The sequence below is a fragment of the Meles meles genome, chromosome 20 (assembly GCF_922984935.1).
Source record: "Meles meles chromosome 20, mMelMel3.1 paternal haplotype, whole genome shotgun sequence".
Classification (NCBI taxonomy): domain Eukaryota; kingdom Metazoa; phylum Chordata; class Mammalia; order Carnivora; family Mustelidae; genus Meles; species Meles meles.
Window position 1 is genome coordinate 56,390,428 of NC_060085.1, and position 18,255 is coordinate 56,408,682.

An 18,255-nucleotide genomic window follows, 5' to 3' on the forward strand; every position below is an offset into this window, starting at 1 on the left:
CTGGGAAAATGAAAACAACATGAACACGAGAGATGAGGCCCTGTCCACACGTGGCTTAGATTCTAATGGCAGACAGTGAAGGAGGTAGCAAATCATAAAGGATTATTTCAGGAGGTAGAGAGTGCAGTGGAAAAAAAAAACCAAAAAACCCAGTCATGGGCATAGAGCAGGGGTTGGCGGGGGTGCGGTTGGTGAGAGCTGTAGCTTAGGAGTCAGGACTTCTCTGAAGAGGTAATATTTGGGGTGAGACCTTAAAGACAGGAGTCCCCTGTGGAGACCAGAAGAACTGTCCCAGGCAGAGGGCACGGCCCAAGTGCAAGGGCTCTGAGGTGGGAATGAACTTGGTGGGTTCCAGAAGAGAAAGGGGACCCAGAAGCAGAGTGGGGAGACCAGGTGGGAGGTGTGCAGGGCCCAATGGGAAGGGTTTGGGTGGGGACTATGGGTTTTATTCTGTCTGCAGGGCGAAGCCGAGGAGGAAGGTGAGTGGCCGATCTGCTATATGGAGCCCCTTTGGCTTGGGTGTGGCCCTATCAATGCCGAGTCTTCACAGGGCAGCTGGGGCATGATAAACCCTGAGGTCACGGCCAGGTCTCACTGGGGAACCACAGCTCTGTGTGGGCTGAGGAAGAGCTTCTTCCCATAAACTATGCAGGATGAAGTGAGTGCCCCATCTCCGGAGGTGTGCTAGGATGGCGGGACCACACTGAACGCAATGATGCCTCTGGGCTAGGGAAGCCAAAAGGGAGTTGCGCACAGGGCACTGCTCCTCCTCCTAGAGCTGGGTGGTAGGTCCAGGGCCCTTCCAAAACAGGAGGGAGGTGTGGTCAGGTGGTTCCCTGGAGAGACGGTCCGGCCCTACACACTGGCTGAACGCAGGCACGTTCCTACGTGCTTTTTGAGAATCCTCTCTGGATCCTCCGACAGCCTCTGGAGGTGGCTCTGTTATCATCCCAATGTTCCAGGTGATGAAAGGAGGCACAGAGAGGTTAAGTAACTTGCCACGAGTCACAGGGAGTCAAGGATAGAGCAACAGGTTGACAAGGTTGTCAATGTGCCAAGGCACATTGGGAGGAGGAAGGTGGACAGAGTCCATCAGAAAGGCCAACAGCCAGCAAAAGAGCTGGGGGAGGGGTATTTTATTCTAACACCGTCTATAAATGATGAGTTACTGGGAGATTTTTTTTTTTTTTTTTGGTCATTCAGGAAGTTGGGGAAAGGACCCAGCAGGCTCCCCTGAAGGTACCCACACTCATCAGTAAAATCACCTGCCCTGTGACCCCCTCGAGGCTGAGCCCTAGTCTGTACCAGTGGGCTGGGTACATGATTCTCAAGGCAGAGGACATCTGTGCCAACCACTTACTTTCTGGGGTCCTGAGTGTCCTCCCTCCTGACAGCCTCAGCAAAACGGAACGCACACGTATTCGATTTTAAAAAGGAAATGTTTATTTTCATGTTATAAGGTGATTACAAACTCCTCTAAAAAAAAGCAAAGATGAATTTAAAATATCGATATACATATTTATCTAAAAAGCAAAAGAGGAAAAAGGAAAGCCCTGCAAAATACAGGGATTCATATCATAAAACATTTATACACAAAAGCTTGTATACTGTAAGACTGGATTACACATCAAGGATCTTATTCGGATACAAATGTTCCTCCTCAGAAGAGTCTCGTTGGTTGGTTTTTTTTTCTTTTTTTTTTACAAAAGTTTAAAATATCTTAAAAATATTTTGAAGTTTTAAAAAAAAGTCCTGATGAGCCAGACATATTTCTGGAAGGAGGCAAGACCCACGTTCTCAGCTTTCTCTTGTGCTAAATACAGAGTCACAGTTGCTAGGGATTCGAAAATTAATTGGGGGTGGGGGGAGGAGAAAAGAAATGGAGCCAACATCTCAGTTTGAAGCCGGATATATAACAAGATGCTCCATCCCTGGGGGACTGTAGAGCATGTCTGTAGTGACACCCACAGAAGAACAATGAAGCACAGCTTCCTATTAAAACAAGAGCATTCTGAGGGCCAGGCCTTAACAGGGTACGGGGGGTGAGGGAAATGCGGGTTCTCTGGCTTCCGGGGTGTTCCCGCCTCTCTCTGAGTTTGGTATTCGGGATGCGGTTTGGTTCGTGCTTGTTGGATTTGTGCACAGTGCTATTTACAGGATCCACGTGGACAGCCCAGCCCGGGGCTGCCTGACACTGGGTCTCAGGGGCAGATGCGACTTCATGGGACCTCGATGGCTCTCTCGGATCCTTCCTGGCCTGTGTCTGAGGCTTGGGGGAAGGGAGGCGCCTCTGCCTTAAGCACTGGCTGCCCAGAGCATTGCCCCGTTCAGAAGGGCAGTGTTGGGGAGATGCTGGTTGGGCTCTGGACCTCTGTGTGGTGGCAGCTGGGAGACACAGATCACCCGGTGCTAGGCTGAGGTCGGCTAACTCACCTCGTGCTTCAGCACCTTCTCTGAGGGGGGTGCACTGGGGATCTGGAGTGAGAATGAGGGCACAGAGGTCCAGAGAGGGGACTGTGTATCACCCAGAAATCCTCCAGGACCATTTCTTGCTGCCTGGGAATGTCGTGCATGGCCTCAGGCTCAATCTCGCCTAAGGGATTCTGCCTCTTGTACACGCACTGGCTTCACTGGGCCTCAGTTTCCTCACACGCAATCGGGATCTCAGTTCCTAGCTTCGAGGGCTGTTGCGTGCAGGGCCAGGGTGAAAGGGTGCTGCCTCTCCTGCTGGATGGCGGGCAGCCACCTCTCCCACAGAGCCTCAGCGGGAGGGCTGGGTGGCCCGAGGATGGTGTGAGGGTGGGGGGTGCTGCTCTCCTCCTCCCTGAATGCTGGGGGACAGAGCACTTTCCTTTTTCATAAAGGCTCGTCTTTGGTCTTCAGGGAGAACACGGGGGAGCTGCACTCACCACTCGCCACACCTCTCCCTCCTTGGAGAACCTGCCCCTGGAAAAGACTGGAGACAGTCTGGTTCCAGTCCCTGCTCGCTGTGCCTTGTCTCTTGCTCACTCTGGGCCTCATTTCCCCCATTTTACAAGGGTGACGACTGGGGAGGCACTGCTCATGCAGGGCGGTCCACTGGAGGGACCCACACGGCCCCTGCCAGGCTCAATGAACCATCTCCCTGCGTGAGATTTATCCAGAGCTCCTTCCCCATTCCTGCATCCTCAAAAAGTCCTTTAACCATCTCCCTTGCATCCCCTTCTCAGAGCAGGCCAGAACTGCGCTACGTGGGGGCACCGGAATTTCTGACCCATCCCAAGGCAGAGAGTGGGCGGAACACCTGTTCTCCAGAGACAGGAGGACCAGAGTCATGAGCTCCAATGACAAGTTTCCTTTATGTGGAGACATATAAAAGTCACGCATCATTACACCTTGTACTCACAGAGCCAAGTTCTGCAGATACACAGGGGCTAGGGGAGTAGACAAGAGGGGCCGACTGGAGACAGGTGCGCTGGGAGATTGTCGAGGAACGGGCTTGGGGAAAGTGGCTGACCTTCCTTCCAGGCGGGGCCTGGGGACTTGGTCTGCATGTATCTTTGGTCTAGAATTTGGTCTTCGAATCTTGGAAGAGGCCTTTCTCAGGCCATTTCCAGAATGTTCCAATTTGCCTACCAACCCAAAATACTGGAGCTTTTCACCAGAGGGGAGATGCTGTAGCCTGAAATGACCACAAATGCCTGGGCAGCCGCAGCTTGCCAAGCCCCCCAGATCCCCACACATCACCTGTCCCCAATCGTCGATAGTGGTTAGTTTACTAAGTTCCATGAGACAAAGGAAAACAGGTCACATTGCTACTCAGTAAAATTAGGAAACAACAACAACAACAAAAATCAAATCAGACACAGCGGCAACCATAAATACATAGAACAACAGGAACAGAATTGTTAACAGTTTGGAATAGAACTGGGTGTTGTTTGGCAGAGTATATGCTGTGGAAACAGTGAAATGTGAATGCTTGCCAAAGAGAAGAGGTTCAGGACTGCCTCTGCCCCTTGGGACGGGGGATGCCGGAGGCTTCCTCCCCTCCCGAATTTGGGGAGAGGGTTCCAGGATTCAGAGAACCCAAACCCGAGCTGGACTTCACTCCCCACACCCCATGAGGCAGTCACCGTCATTTGTCCGTGACAATGTTTCAGTTTAAGTTTAGACTCTGAACTTCAAAGTGACAGTTCAAATGGCACAGTTTAGGTCCAAATGGGGGCTTCAGGGGAGACGTATCCGTCTCAGCATTTTAAAGGTGCAGTACCTCCTCTCCTGGTTCAGAGAGGGATGCCACTCTCAATAGGGCTCTTGGTCAAACCAGTTCTGGGGTGCCGGCCCCCCGAACAATCCCGTCTTTCTAGAAAAGGCTCCCTCACCTCCCCTCCTCGCTCCCCCCAGAGTGCGCTTCTAACACTGCCTACTGCAGGAGTTATGATGTGAAGAGCTTTGCCATCTCCCAAGTCAACACCAAGGGCTGCTCTTGTGCCTGAATGCGGAGGAGGGTTTGGGAGCACTTTGCCTGAATCCAAGATTCAGGGAGTCTCCAAAAGCACTCTTGGCACTCCCAGCTAGGAGCTGGGGCAGCCCTGGGCGGGGAACTTGTCAGGAGTCTCCCAGAGGCGCTGAGGGGGGGAGAGATGAGGAAAGAAAAGCAGCCCTCCCTGACACCAGGCCTCTCTGAACGCCTGGGCCCACACCCTTTGGTCCACTGGCTCACCCCTCATCCCTCACCGAATACATCACGCTTCTCTCCTACACGCAGCTGCGAGAGATGTCAGCTGGGGAACGGCCAGAACCTGACAGAACCCCATTAAAATGCAACGGACCCATCAGTGTAAGGTCTGGAGCCCTGAGACCGCTGGCTCCTGCTGGGCTGGTCTCAGACCTCTACCAGGATGCTCTGGGCAGCAGCCGAGCGGTCAGCCTCCTGAAGGCTCCTGAATGTTCGGGCACCAGCCTCACCAGCCCTCCTGGGGGCTCTTGCCGTTCCCCATTGGACGAATGGTCCTGGCGCAATGGTTTCTAGAGAATCTGACTCTCTGTATGGCCCCATCTGTCTGCTTTAAGTCAGTCCCTTCATCTGAGGGGTTGATTCCTTCTTTTAGCATCTCTCTTCTTGGCTAAGACAAGTGTAATGAAGTATCTTCTTGTGGCCCTTCCTCTTCCAGCCCCTCTGGGTCTGGCCAGCTCAAGGGACCTCCCCCTCCCCAGCTGTATGCTTCTATCTGAACCAGGTTGGGAAGGTACTACACCTTTAAAAATGGGGCTCCTGTCCAGGAAAATTCCGCCCTGTGTTTTTGGGGGCAGAACTTTCTGCCAGCTACGCAAGCACCGAAGAATTGCTTTTGAAAACGAGATCTATTGCTGGCAAGAAGATCAATTCAAGTGGTAAAAGAGTGTGACAATCTCTAAATGTATATATAATTATATGTAAAAAAAAAATACAAAGAAAAATTTACCAAGTTGCCATAAAATACATCTAATTCAGTATGAAAGCTCTGCCTCGCCCCGGACATCTGCCGGTGGGTTTTTTGTACAAAATACCTCCAAATCAAAACAAAAATACGCACACGCACAATACCACTACCACACCCACACGCACACACGCGCACGCACACACACACACAGAGTAACATTTTCTGTGACAATTAAAAAAAACAATCCTAGTGCAAATAGAAAGCTCTGTAAACCTGGTCCTATGAGAATCTAATGTTAGTCAACAGCAGGGAAGCAGCCCGGCCGCCCAAGAGCTCACATCATGGTCTCCACTATGATGTGGGTGGGCTTCATGAGAGCGCCATTCACCGCCAGGCGGGAGCTGTAGGGCGTAGCCCCCTCGCGCTCCACGGCCCAGCGGTTGGGTTCCCTTGGGGTCAGCAGGTACTTGAGTCTCTGGAGAAGAAAGGAGATAGAAGCAGAGAGGAAGGTCAGGCAGCCGACTTCCCCTCCCTGCCCCCTCCCACCTCTGAGTCCCACCTGTGAGTTGTTTGGCCTTGGACAAACTGGTAGACAAACCCTCTCTGGACCCCCCACAACATCCACCGGCAAATGAAGGAGTTGAACTAAGGTGCTGCTAAGGTCCCTCCGGGCCTATCAGCAGTTTCCTTGGCCCACCCCTGCTTCCACACCTCAGGGACAGGGAACTCACACCTCCCAGCTCTGACTTCTTTCTCCCATAAAGTTGAAATACGCTTCCTTGTAATTCCCATCTCCTGACTTCTCTGACTTGCAAGGCAGCCCGAGTTTCTGCCAGTCATAGGCCAGAGGCTGGATAGCTGTTTTTTTTTTTTTAATTTTTATTTGACAGAGAGAAATCACAACTAGACAGAGAGGCAGGCAGAGAGAGAGGAGGAAGCAGGCTCCCTGCAGAGCAGAGAGCCCGATGCGGGGCTCGATCCCAGGACCCTGAGATCATGACCTGAGCCGAAGGCAGAGGCCTCAACCCACTGAGCCACCCAGGCGCCCCTGGATAGCTGTTTTGAGCCTCATATGGCTCCCACCTTCATTTCCTGCCTTCTTTCACTAGGCCCCCCGCCCCCCGCTCCCCCCCCCGCCACCACCCGTGGGTACCCGGTTCTCCCTACTGGGAGCTGGGAGACCACTGCCCATGTCAGAGCTGCATCTTCTGACAAAGAGGAAGCAGCCAGAGACTGGGCCGTGTGACAATCATCCCACCACTTCTGGGCACGGTGAGTTTTGTTCTCCCCGGCTCATTGCCGGATCATGGACTCAGGGAGGCCAAGACCTTCCCTGGATACCCAGGAAGCCAACAGTGGAATCAGGACTGGAACTCAGGGCTCCTGACTCCCAGCTCCCCTCCCGGTAAGTGTCCATTCAGAGACTTTCAGTCGGAAGCAGTTGTGAAGAAGGGAGCTGCCTTACTTCCTACTAGGCATTTACATTCCATTTAAGTATATTACAGTTTTTTAAGCTGCTTATTAAAAATTACTGTTATCTCACTTGGAAAATCCAGATTGCCATCTGCTCTCAAGAACTTGCAAGATCTGGAAAGCCCAGGGCCACACATTCCCTCTTTATAACAACAGGCCAGAGTGGAGGCCTGGCTGCCTGCCCCAGCTCTGCAATCACCTTCTCCAGGTCCCTCCCAGCCATGCCTGAGGGCTTCCCTCGCCTGGGTTCCCTGCCTGGTCCTGGGGGAACCGGCCTGGAGGCCCCAGATAAAGGGCAAAGGATGGAAAGGGCAGCCAGAGAGCGGGTTCGGCTCCCTTCCGTCACACTGCCTCTTTGCACAGGTGCATGCCCAGAAGATGGGACAAGCAGCAGATGGACCTGGAGTCATCCCAGGACAGAGCTCTGGGTTTGCACACCCAGCCCAGAGAGACGCTCATGGCTGGAAGCACAGCCGGGAGACAGGTCGAGTGGCCCATCGCAAACAGACGGACGGTAGCTCCTATGCCTTTAGGGCAAGGGGTTTGGTTGTCCACTTGGTTTGTAGGTGCAAGTTTGGGTGGCGGCCTCATGCACACCCTCCTCCTTCCCCCGCACAAACCCCACTCTCATCAAACCTCTAAACTTGGGATGGAACACTATTTTAAAACTAGGCTTTGAAGGGACACAAGTTAGCATCAGGTGTCCCCCCCCATCACCCCACAGTTGAAATAATGCGACTGCTGCGGGCACTGATCAATCACAACAGACATCCAAGACCCTCCGCTGTGCCCCGTCGCCTCTTTAGTTTCTGGGTAGTAGGGACATTCTGGAAATTCCCTCCGAGTGGAGGGCTCAAGGCTGTCCCCGAGACCCAGTAGTTCAGGATTTTAACAAATCACAGGGCCTACCAGTGTTCTGGCTGAACACTGCGGTCCTTTCCTGTGTCCTCTGAGAATTTACAACGGGTGGATGCTGCAGGAACCCCCCAAGGGCCCCAGGGCTATCCTGGCTCAGACAGACCCCGGCTTCACGGCCTGTTTTCCTCCCAGGCACACCCCCGCCTACTTCCTCTGTCTAGGGCAGGCAGCTCCCTGTCTGCCCGGGGCCACCCCTCCTTCCCCACCACCACCACCTCCAGGCCATTCCCCTGCCCACAAGGAAACTGGCCCAGCCCAAGGGGGAGCCAGGGCCCCAGGACATCCTGGCTCCAGATTTTTAAGAGAATAACAATAAAAACAGCCCAGAACAAAACAGTGTAGTCTTGGAGCTGGCCCAAACCCAAAGGTTAAGGGAGATTCTAAGAAAAGGATTTCTTGGAAAGAGCCCCAGCTTTTGCCATAGCCTGGAATCTGCAGTATTGTTGGGAGACATTTCTGAGGGGTTGGTGGTAACGAGAGGGCCTCGGGGTGGGAGACTGGCAGGCACAGGGACCTGGGGGCCTGAGGCTCCATCTCTGGCACCAGACAGGGCCACAGATGTGGGGAAGGGGACACCAGCATGAGTTGGGCTTATTCAAAACTTGGCTTCAGGGTAAGAGAAGGCCTCTGGGTGGAGGTTCCTTCCTGGCTCCTCGTCTCCTATCATGGCTTTAGTGACATGGCCCTAGGATGAAGCCTTAGCTCCGAGCTTGGCATGCAAACCCACGGTCACCTGTCCAGCGCCACTGCCCACCCCCACCCCCCGGAACACGTCACTGTGGCCCAAGGCTGTTACATGGCATCACGGCCTTCCACATCTCATTCTCTGCCTGGCAAATTCTTCCTCCTGCCCACAGCCCTGCTCCGAACATCACCACAGAGTCTCTGTCCCCGTGAACTGTTCTTTGTCCCCGTTCCCCCACAGGCCTGCCACAATCTCAATCGCTCCGTGGGGCAGGCAAGGGGTGCAGGACCCAGAGGGGGCAGTGATGTGCCCAAGGTCACACAGCAAACCGACAGCCAACAGCCAGTAGCTGGCTTTCACCCTCCCAACCGCCCTGCCCTCCCGTATCCCCCAACATCCAGCCTCGGCCCTTGGGGCTCACCACGAGAAATGGCCCTTCCGTCTGGCAGAGGCGGATGACCATCACCAAGGGGACACACATCATGGAGGACAGGGCCAGACTCCAGCCTAGCCCGATGGCCCAGGTGGGGTACACATAGACTTTGTTGTAGGTCAGGGGGATGTACTTGACGAGAGAGAAGATAAAACATCCCTGTGGAGAGAGAGCACAGTCAGGAGGGATCCGGGGGCAGGGGGCTTCGGGGACCAGGGCAGGCCCCACCAGAGCGGCCTCACACCCTTCTCTACTCTGCTCAGGACCCTCCCCCCACCCCCACCCAGGGCAAATCTGATCAAGTCGCTTCCCTGCTCAAGATCCTTCTGTGACTTCCCAGTGCCTTCAGGATGCTGTCCAAACTCCTCAGCCTGGCCAGCAACATCAGCCAAGAGCCATGCCCCTTCACCCCTTACCTATCCACTACCCCTTCCTCCCGTATCGATACTCCAGATGCCCTGAAATCCTTCCAGCTCCTTAAGCCAGGGCCTTAGAACAGGCCGTTCTCCGACTGGATCCCTTCAGCCGTCATCCTCTCATCCTAATTTAGCTCTCGTGGTCCTGCCTTACTTGCTCAGGCCCTGCCCAGAAGTAGTCAGGTGCCCACTCTCTCCCTTCCCAGGAAGGATGTGGTTATTACCTCTTCAGCACACACTCCCCCACCCAACTGAGTCAGTCTTCTTCTCTTACACCTGGGGCCGCTCTAGGCGCACAATAAATGCTAGCTGCATGGCTCTAAGTCTTTCGTCCTTTCCCCTGCCACCACCCACCCATCTCTAGCCCTGACCTCCAGGCCTAGCCTCCTAGGAACGGTGGGGACCTGGGCCGTGCCCAGGTGGGTGCCCAGCCCCAAGCCCCTGCCAACGGCCAACGGCCATTAGCATCCGTGAATGGTGGGGGACAGTGAGCTCTGAGCCCAAAAGTCTGTGCCAAGTCCACATTTCCCTGACAAGAGCACATAAGCCTGGCTGGGAAGGCCCAGGACTTCTGCTTCTTGTCAGAATTCCAGGATCTCAGTGCATACCCCAGGGTTGTCTTAGAGTTATCCACAGTATGAACACGATTTAAATCTTTACTACCTAGTATCTAGGGGTTAAGGGAAAACAATGTAGAGAAATCAGAATTAGTGAGGCGGGAAGGGAGAGCATGAGGCTGCAGATGTCTTCCACTAGGCGTCTACTGTATGCCTGGCCCTGCTGTTCCTGTCCCTAAGGGTGAGGTGTAGGTTAGACAAGAAAGAGGGTCAGAAGAAGGCTGCTCTAGGCTCTCCCAGCACCAGGAAGCTTGGTACCTACCCATTCCTATTCCTCTTTCCACCAGGGTGACCTTATCCTACCACCTGGGGATGCAGGCTACCTCTGATCTATCCAACTCCTCGGGGAGGAAAAGAGAAGAAACTGATGGTCAGAGTGGCGAAAGGAGTTTCTCACAAATCAATGTCAAGTGAGGATAAGAACACAGGCTTTGAACCCAACTAAACTCATCTCCATCAGTAACTTGCCCATTGTGGTTCCTGGCTGCTACGGTCTCCTGAATTTTGTGGGAAGATACACACCTCCGATGAGAAGACCACAGCAGCCACTCACCTCCCACTGCAGAGTCCTTGCTTTATGACATGGTAACCCCGGGCCCTGAGAGGTAAGGAACTTGCTTAAGGTCCCACACGGTGAGTTAAGGGCAGTGTGGATTTATTCTGGCCTGGGAGTGGGGTCCCTGAGAGGAGGATCCATTCACCTCTCGGCACCTAGCTCCTAAATGCAAGGACCATTTCTGCCATTTGCACTCCCCACGGTATGAGCCAAGAATGGCGGGGGAGATGTCTTCCCCTGAGGTTTGCTCCAAAGCTCACGACTAGTTTCAAATAACGACAGGGAAGCAGGGGACTTCTCTTTGGCCAGAGCCTGAGTGGGAGTGTGAGGGGGGTGCCTGCGTAAGCTCTAAGCTACATTCCAAGACGGCGCGCAAACCACCACAGAACCCTGGTGCGAAGAGGAATGTGGCGTATCACCGCCTTTGGGTCCTGGGCCGGTACAAAGCTTCCTTGTTCTTGGGACAGTCCACAGCATCTCTCTGCTGGGACTTCCTCTGATCCCCACCCCACTGTGGAAATACCCTGTTTTCAATATCTATGACTGTCCCCATTTGATATCCCCAAAGGCCCCTTGACTTAATCAGTGACCCAAACTGTGCTCACTGAGTTCCAGAAGGGCTTGGGCAAAGGTTATGTGCTCTGTTGTGGACCCCCTGAATTTCTCAACATGAGCCCATACACCTTCCTCCTCCAGAATGCCTTTGCGTGTGCTGGTTCCTCTGCCAGGAATGCCCTTCCTTTCTTCTCTTCCTCACCAGGTCTTACTTATCCTTCAAAACTCATCTCAGCGTAACTTTTGGGAGCAGCCTGCGGCCCCACCTCTCCCAGGCAGAGGCATTGCTGGGCTTGTTCTAGGGCAGCACTTAGCAGGTGCTGAGATGGGTTAGCAGGTGAGAACGTCAAGCCCCAAGGAGAAAAGGCTAGCACCCACAGCCGGGCAGGGCAGAACTCACAACACAGAGAACTGGAGTGACCACGGCCCAGCTGTACTTCATCCAGGGACCAGGCCGATAGCCAATCATATCCTCAATACCGTCATAAAGGTTATCGCTGCCTAGGAGAGACAGAGGTAGACAGATGGTGATGCCAAGTCCAACACTAGCATCTGAATTGCACAGCAGGGGCTCAAGGGCCATTGTGGGTGGGGGGGCGGGGGGGGGTGTCCCTGGGGTCTGCTCTAGGTCCCTGCTACTCGAAGCCATGAAGACCCAAGAGTGGCAGACAGACGTTTATCCGGAATTATCTGAAATTCAAATGTAACCGGGCATCCTTTATTTTTCAGGCAAACTTAAGACAAACCCCAAATCCTGGTGTGGCCAATCCAAGGTCTCAAGAGGGTTGAAGTGGATCACTCCTGGATCCCAGAGCAGTAAATCATAGGGATACCCTTGCTCAGCCAAATTCTGTGCTTGTCAAAACATACAGCCACAGCCTGCATCTCCGGCATGGGGAGAATACAAATGCGGCTACAATGGTATTATTTCTGCAGGGAAGGGGCAGCCTGGAGGGGAAAGGTCCAGACAGGGAAGGCCTTCCTGTTCAACTCCAAATGAATTCCCTTGAGAAGTCTCTCTTTGGCAGCTTCTAAATACAGAGACCCAAAGCAGAGACTTGAGAAAGGATACGCAGCAATCTGTACTCACCATATATCCAGGCAATAACAAAACATTCAAAGAATGCAACCCACAGAAGGCATACACCGCTAGCTGCATAGTAGTCAAAGAGTTGAAACACATACATGCCACCCTGTGAAGAAAAGAACCAGAGAATGTTGTTTTGCTACTTGGTATCCAACTCTCTTAATATATAAAGAGCTTTGGCATATCATTAAGAAATAAGAAACCCAAGAGAAAAGTGGGCACGGACCACAATGACCAGATACATGTATACAAAGATGCTCAACTCATGTTTGACGAGTTTAATTAAAAACACATACTCAGGGGTGCCCGGCTGGCTCAGTGGGTTAAGCCTCTGCTTTTAGCTCAGGTCATGATCTCAGGGTCCTGGGACTGAGCCCCACATCGGGCTCTCTGCTCAGCAGGGAGCCTGCTTCTCCCTCTGCCTGCCTCTCTGCCTACCTGCGATTTCTCCCTGTGTCAAATAAATATATAAAATCTTAAAAAAAGGAAGAAAATTATTTATTAAAAAAAACACAAAACGAACAAAACACACACACACACATACTCAGGGGCACCCGGCTCGCTCAGTCGGTAGAATATGTGACTTTTGATCTCAGGGTTAGAAATTCGAACTCCACACTGGGCACAGGGATTCCTTAAGAAAGTTAAGATCTTTAAAATACACACACACACACACACACACACACACACAACACACACAACACACACACACGGAAGCAAAACATGTTTTCCTTTGCAAAAATGACAGGTTTCCTAAAGCCTGCTTCCAAAGAAGGTGCTGAAAACAGGGGCCAGCAAAGAACACTTGGTGGTATCCAGCTGCTCAGTGTGACCTGTGATCTGCTTTTGGCGTGTGTGTGTATCTGTGTGCGTGTGTGTGGGTGGGTGGGTGTTTTCCTTAAAGGCACTTCTAGAAAAAAATTATTTATATTTCAGGTAGGAAAAAGTGGTGATGTGAAACCCAAACTGAGTTATGGGGCAAATGCAGTGATTTGCTGGAGACTGTGGGGGGAGGTTGGTGCGGAGGGGTGTGTCGGCCAGCCGGCTAGGCCAGGCCTCCATGCTTCTGTTATTTAGCACAAGAATCTTTCTGGCCTGCCTCTTCTTAGGTGATCCACTATTGCCTTGGACACTCCCTGCCTCCTTCCTCGCAGCTTCTTTCTTCCCATTTGGATGGATCCCCCTCGTGGCCTGGGCCTGCCCTCTGCACAGAGCACCCTCCCAGTCACCCAGATAGGCCCGGACACTGTCCAAAGTTTTTTTTTTTTTTTTTAACCAGGTCTGCGTTTACCCTCCCTAACATCTCCACCTCCCTCCAGGCCTGAGAAGGGCCACTGCACGGTCATGGATGAAAAGAGCTGCTATTAAAATAGATTTCGGCTCACGTACCCCTCCCCTAGGCCTCCTGGGTGGGAGGGACGGAGGGACAAGGGCAGGGGGGTGGGCATGGTGTTGCCATGGAAACGAGAGACCGAGCTGGGGAGTTTGCGTCAACTGCTAGATCCTGAGCTGCCTCCTGCTGCCTGCAAAGTAGGCCAAGGTCCACCCCCTCCCACCCCGCTCCCGCCGGCAGGGTGGGATCCTTGAACGGGGTGGAGCCAGGAGATCCTCTGTCCCCGAGCTCCCACCCAGCCACCGCCTCCACTTGACAGGCGTCCGTCCAGCCCTGACCTGGTCTTTGAAGCACATGTAGGTCGAAAGAGCCCCGCAATGAGGAGGTCCCTTGTGCCAGGGGTGAGAAAGCCACCTACCTCCGTCACCATCGCCAGCCCCAGCAAGTAGCTGATGCTGCACACGAAGGCGATGAAGATTTCCCGACGGAAACCCTTCCTTAGGAAGGATGGGTAAAGGTCGACCAAGGACGTGACCTGTCCTTCGACTTCAACAAACTGCAGAGGAGAAGACAGTGGTTGAGCCCCGGGTGCCCGGCACCTCCCCTCTGCTCAGCAGAGTCCCCAGCACACACAGAGTAGCCTGGAGGTTGGGGGGGTCAAGTCCACGTAGTAACCTGATCTGGTGGGCTCTACCTGGGGAGTCCCGCCTGCTGGTCCCACCTTCCGCAACATTCACACAGTGGTTTTAGCTCCACGGGGACTGCAGATCCATCGAAGAATCCCAGTGCCCACCTGTGCAAGCCAAGTGCTCACTGTGGCCCCCTAGGAACTCATCCCTGGGCTCCCAAAGGGGAAGAAGCCCGTTTGAAGGGGCCTCTCCTTGGGTAATGTGCTAGGATGATTCTGAGTCTCAATCTTTCCATCTTTGCAACTAAAAATGTAACCTGGAGACTGATCCGTATCATTACATGGAGAGCTGTCTGTTTTAAACAGCAACATGGAATGGTCCTTCAGTCCTGTATCGCCACGGATCTGACCGATGCCCGGTGGATGGGTTCCGGGCTACTGCGGCTGCTGACCTGGGCAAGGACTCTTCCTTTCCCTCTATTTTTGAGGAAGCTTCAGGGGGGTGCATAGAAACACTTTACGTTTTGGTGACTAGAACCGAAACTCTCTGCCAACCAACACACCCTCCCAGGCCTGTCCCTCAGATTTCTTTAAAGGCTGCAAAGCTAAAACTTCGACCCTTCTGTTCTTTCATCTGCGGGAGGCATCTGGGAAGGATGTTTCCCCAGCATTCCTACAAGAAAGATCCAACCACTTAACCCCTCTGGGACGTATCACAGGAGGATCAAGGACTACAAACAGGGAGCAAATCCCTTTCACGGCAGAAAGGGGCTGGAAAAAGGATTCTTTGTTGCCAGGAATTCAGGGAAAAGAGGAGCGAGAGGCTCCTGAAAGGGGCCCAAAGAGAAGTGGCTGATGGTTTGACCTCTGTGACTGATGTGTCAGCCAGCGGGGTTTCGACTCTACACTGCCACCAAATTACAGCGAGCCAGCTCCAAGACCCATCTTCAAAAGGAGTCTCGAAACAAAGGTTCCTTCCTTTTTGAGATGGGGAAATTGAAGACCGGAAGGTGCAGTGTCAACTGTGAGTCAGGGTCAAGAGCAGCAGAAGCCCCTCGTTTCCAAGTTCCCCGCCTTTCTGGAGAAGGCCGTGCCCAGCCCTCAGCCCTGCTCCACCGGCTTCTTCAGACCTCCCTCACTCAACAGTCACGGGACCCCGGTTTCTCCAAGCATCAGTCTTCTCCCCTGTACAATCAGGGGAATCTTGCCTACTCAGCAGGGATGTTGAGAAAGATCTGAAATCACGAGAGGGAAAACTGCCAGTTGCGTGATTGCTGTGAACCCGTCAGCGGCTGAGTGAGCTCCGGGGGAGATGGACCAGCTTTCTCCTCCCGCCCTGTGCTGGCTGCTCTTCTGTGCAAACGTCTGCCTCCAGGCGCACGACAGCCCTCCTCCATCTCACGGAGAAAGAACACAATGCACGTTGGATGCTAAGCCCAAGAGGGCTCCCCCAAGATGCTAGGCATCTGGGAGGGTGTTTCCTTCACGTGCAAGGGTCACACTCCATCAGCAAGAGGCCCCTGCCTGAGGGTGCCTGGGGATCTCTGCACTTCCATGGAGGAAGCTATTTGGGGAATTCCAAGGTAAGGACAGTGGCAGGGTGTGGGGAGGGTGAATGAAATCAGGGAAGCCCAATGGGCAAGCCCATTCCTTAAACCAGCTCTGCATGGCCTCGACCAAGCTCTTCTTTCCTCAGACTCGGTTATCTGGGCTCAACAGGGCAACAGCTGTGTCCAGCTACAGGGGCAGAGCTTTGGTTCGGGAAGGCGTTCTGAGCAGAAAAGGTCCCAGCCACCCCCCACCGCGGCTGGCTTTGAGAGCTGGCCTCGATGCCCCGAGCCTGCTGGCCACCATGAGGCCTGACCGAGAGGTGCAGATCCCCAGCCAGGCTCCCCCTGCCTCCCAAGGAGAAAACCTAATGAATAAACCGCCTCTCTCACTCGGGAAGCAGCTGCCACAGCCCAAGAGGCCCACTGGGGGCCCATGGAGATGTCATGCTTTGTCACTTACTAACCTCTGTTTTTGCCTTTTGTTTTTCGCTAAGAGCTTTGGAAGAAGTTACAAAAGCCATTTGCTTGGGGCCTCCGAAGGCCAAACTCATTAACGAGCGATGATTAATGGAGTCCTCCTGCTGTTCATACAGCGCAGGCCTACCACCAACTGCACAAGTATTTTGTTTTCAGGCTCCCGAATGTTTCCACTCTGTTCTCTCTGCTAATCCTGAGTCCCCTTCCTGCCAAATCCTTCGCTCTGTTCTTGACCTTGCTGGCAGACTGCCTCCTCTCCTCTGCCTGACCTTCTAAGATGGTCCTCCTACCTGGTTCTGAGTCCACAGGGCCCATCCCTGGGCCCCGGTGCAGAGGCCGCTGCCCAGGGGTGGGCAGTGATGCCCTCTCCTGACCTGGCAGCGGGCCTGGCCTCACCTCTCACGTGGTCCCAGCTAACCAATGATTTCTCAGGCAGTGGCCAGAGACCCAGACCACCCAGGAGACTGCAAAAGGCCTGCTTTTCAGATGCTGGCCCACCGCTTCTAGGGTTCTGGTCTGGGCATACTACCCGCCCGCGCTGCACATCCTAACTCCCCCGTCCTGGAGCCATGCCTGTGCTCTGAACTGTCCTCTTGAGACAACCCCAAGGAGAACACACATATCTCTATGGGAAGGCGTCCAGGAATTCACTCTGTCCGTGCTTCACACTTCGTAGTGGAGATACAATCACGTCCATTTACCAGATGAGAAAACCGAGCCTCAGAGAAGGGAGGAAAGGTGCCCAATGCCACAAAGCAGCATGGGGGTTTGCAACTGTGACTCCAAAGCGAGACTCGGCCTCTGGCTGGCTCTCCCTGACATTCCCCCGAGGCCTGGGCCCCAGACAGATGGGATGGAGCGGATAAGACATGCAGGGAACAGCCACACCGGGGGTAGTTAGTACAGATGGAGCCCTCCCGTGGGAGGGTAGAAGCCGCGTGGCCAGAGGACAGGGTGGGTCTGAGCGAGGCTCCCCAGTATTTAGTTGTTCACTGAGCCCTGGAGGATCACGGTTTCCCCACGTGGGGAACAACTCGTGGGCTCCAGGCCTCACCAAACAGTAGGTGCTCTGGCTGCACTGGGAGAACCAGGGATGGCCTGGGCCCTAACTATCGTCCCTGCCCCGAACTGCCTGTCTGCAGCGTCACTCATGGCCCCCCGTGGGACCCTCTGTGGGAACACATTATCACCATGCGATCTTGTCCTTCTACTTCCCATCCAGGGCTTCATTTTACCCACACCCTTCAAGTGTCTGTTTCCCCCTGGCTGGGGTCACACACTCGAGCTCTGGGCCAGAGGTCCTCCTCCTGCTGCCCCGAGGCCTCTTCCCCGGCACCACCCCAACCAGGGTCCTAGAGGAAGCCTCGCGGGCTTCAGCTGGTTTAAGTCTGATGTGAGGGCTGGAAGGAAGGGGACTTTCCCAGAACACGGGTCCCCATGGGCCAGCCCTCCACAGGGCGTCCCCTCGACCCGTACCTACCTGGCTATCCAGTCCAAGCAAGAGAAGCATAATAAAAAAGAGAATGGACCAAAACGTGGGCAGCGGCATCATGGTCACGGCTTTTGGGTATGCAATGAAGGCCAGGCCAGGACCTAGAGGGAAGAGAAAATGGGAGGGGCAGAGGGGGAGGCACATCAGTGACCGAGCCACCCAGGCGCCAGAGCTCACACAAAGACACTCGGGACTCAGGCGATGTCCCAAACCCCAAATGCAGGGAGGAGCCGGGTCTGAATTCCTGCCTGGGGGGAAGAGCCCAGGCCTGCCTCCCTTTCGGACGGGGCGCACTGGGGCTCAGGTGGGGCCCCGTTTTATCATCTGTCTCCTAGGCAGCAGCACCAGTGGTTTCGAAGAATCTGGCAGACACTGGTCATTTGCGGGCGGGAAACGGGACTGAGCCTGGGACTCAGTCTACTGGCTTGAAAAAGGAGCCCCGCCGTCCCCCACCCCATCAGAGCAACCACGCCAACATTTGCTGGAAGGAAGCAAAGGGGGAAAGACCTGGTTATCTCAACTACTGGAGCCCCCGTTTGCCAAGAGAAGGTTTCGACTTCTGAGTTAATGGATAAACACTGCAGAAGAGCCAAAATCTCCTCAGGGGTGCATGTGAGCACCCCACCTGAGCAA

At 54.0% G+C, this 18,255-nt stretch overlaps 1 protein-coding gene across 1 annotated transcript in view; it reads right to left on the reverse strand.

Annotated features, from left to right (window-relative positions):
- Positions 1-1,425: 1,425 nt before the first annotated feature.
- The window catches only part of SLC6A6 (solute carrier family 6 member 6), an 83,206-nt gene continuing 66,376 nt past the window's right edge, over positions 1,426-18,255 (reverse strand). The window contains exons 10-15 of the mRNA XM_045991763.1: positions 17,611-17,723; positions 13,894-14,031; positions 12,146-12,248; positions 11,456-11,556; positions 8,900-9,070; positions 1,426-5,877 (exon numbers count right to left, since the gene is read on the reverse strand). Of these exons, the coding sequence (XP_045847719.1) occupies positions 5,737-5,877; positions 8,900-9,070; positions 11,456-11,556; positions 12,146-12,248; positions 13,894-14,031; positions 17,611-17,723 (767 nt within the window). The 3' untranslated portion in view covers positions 1,426-5,736. The remainder of the gene's footprint in view (positions 5,878-8,899; positions 9,071-11,455; positions 11,557-12,145; positions 12,249-13,893; positions 14,032-17,610; positions 17,724-18,255) is intronic.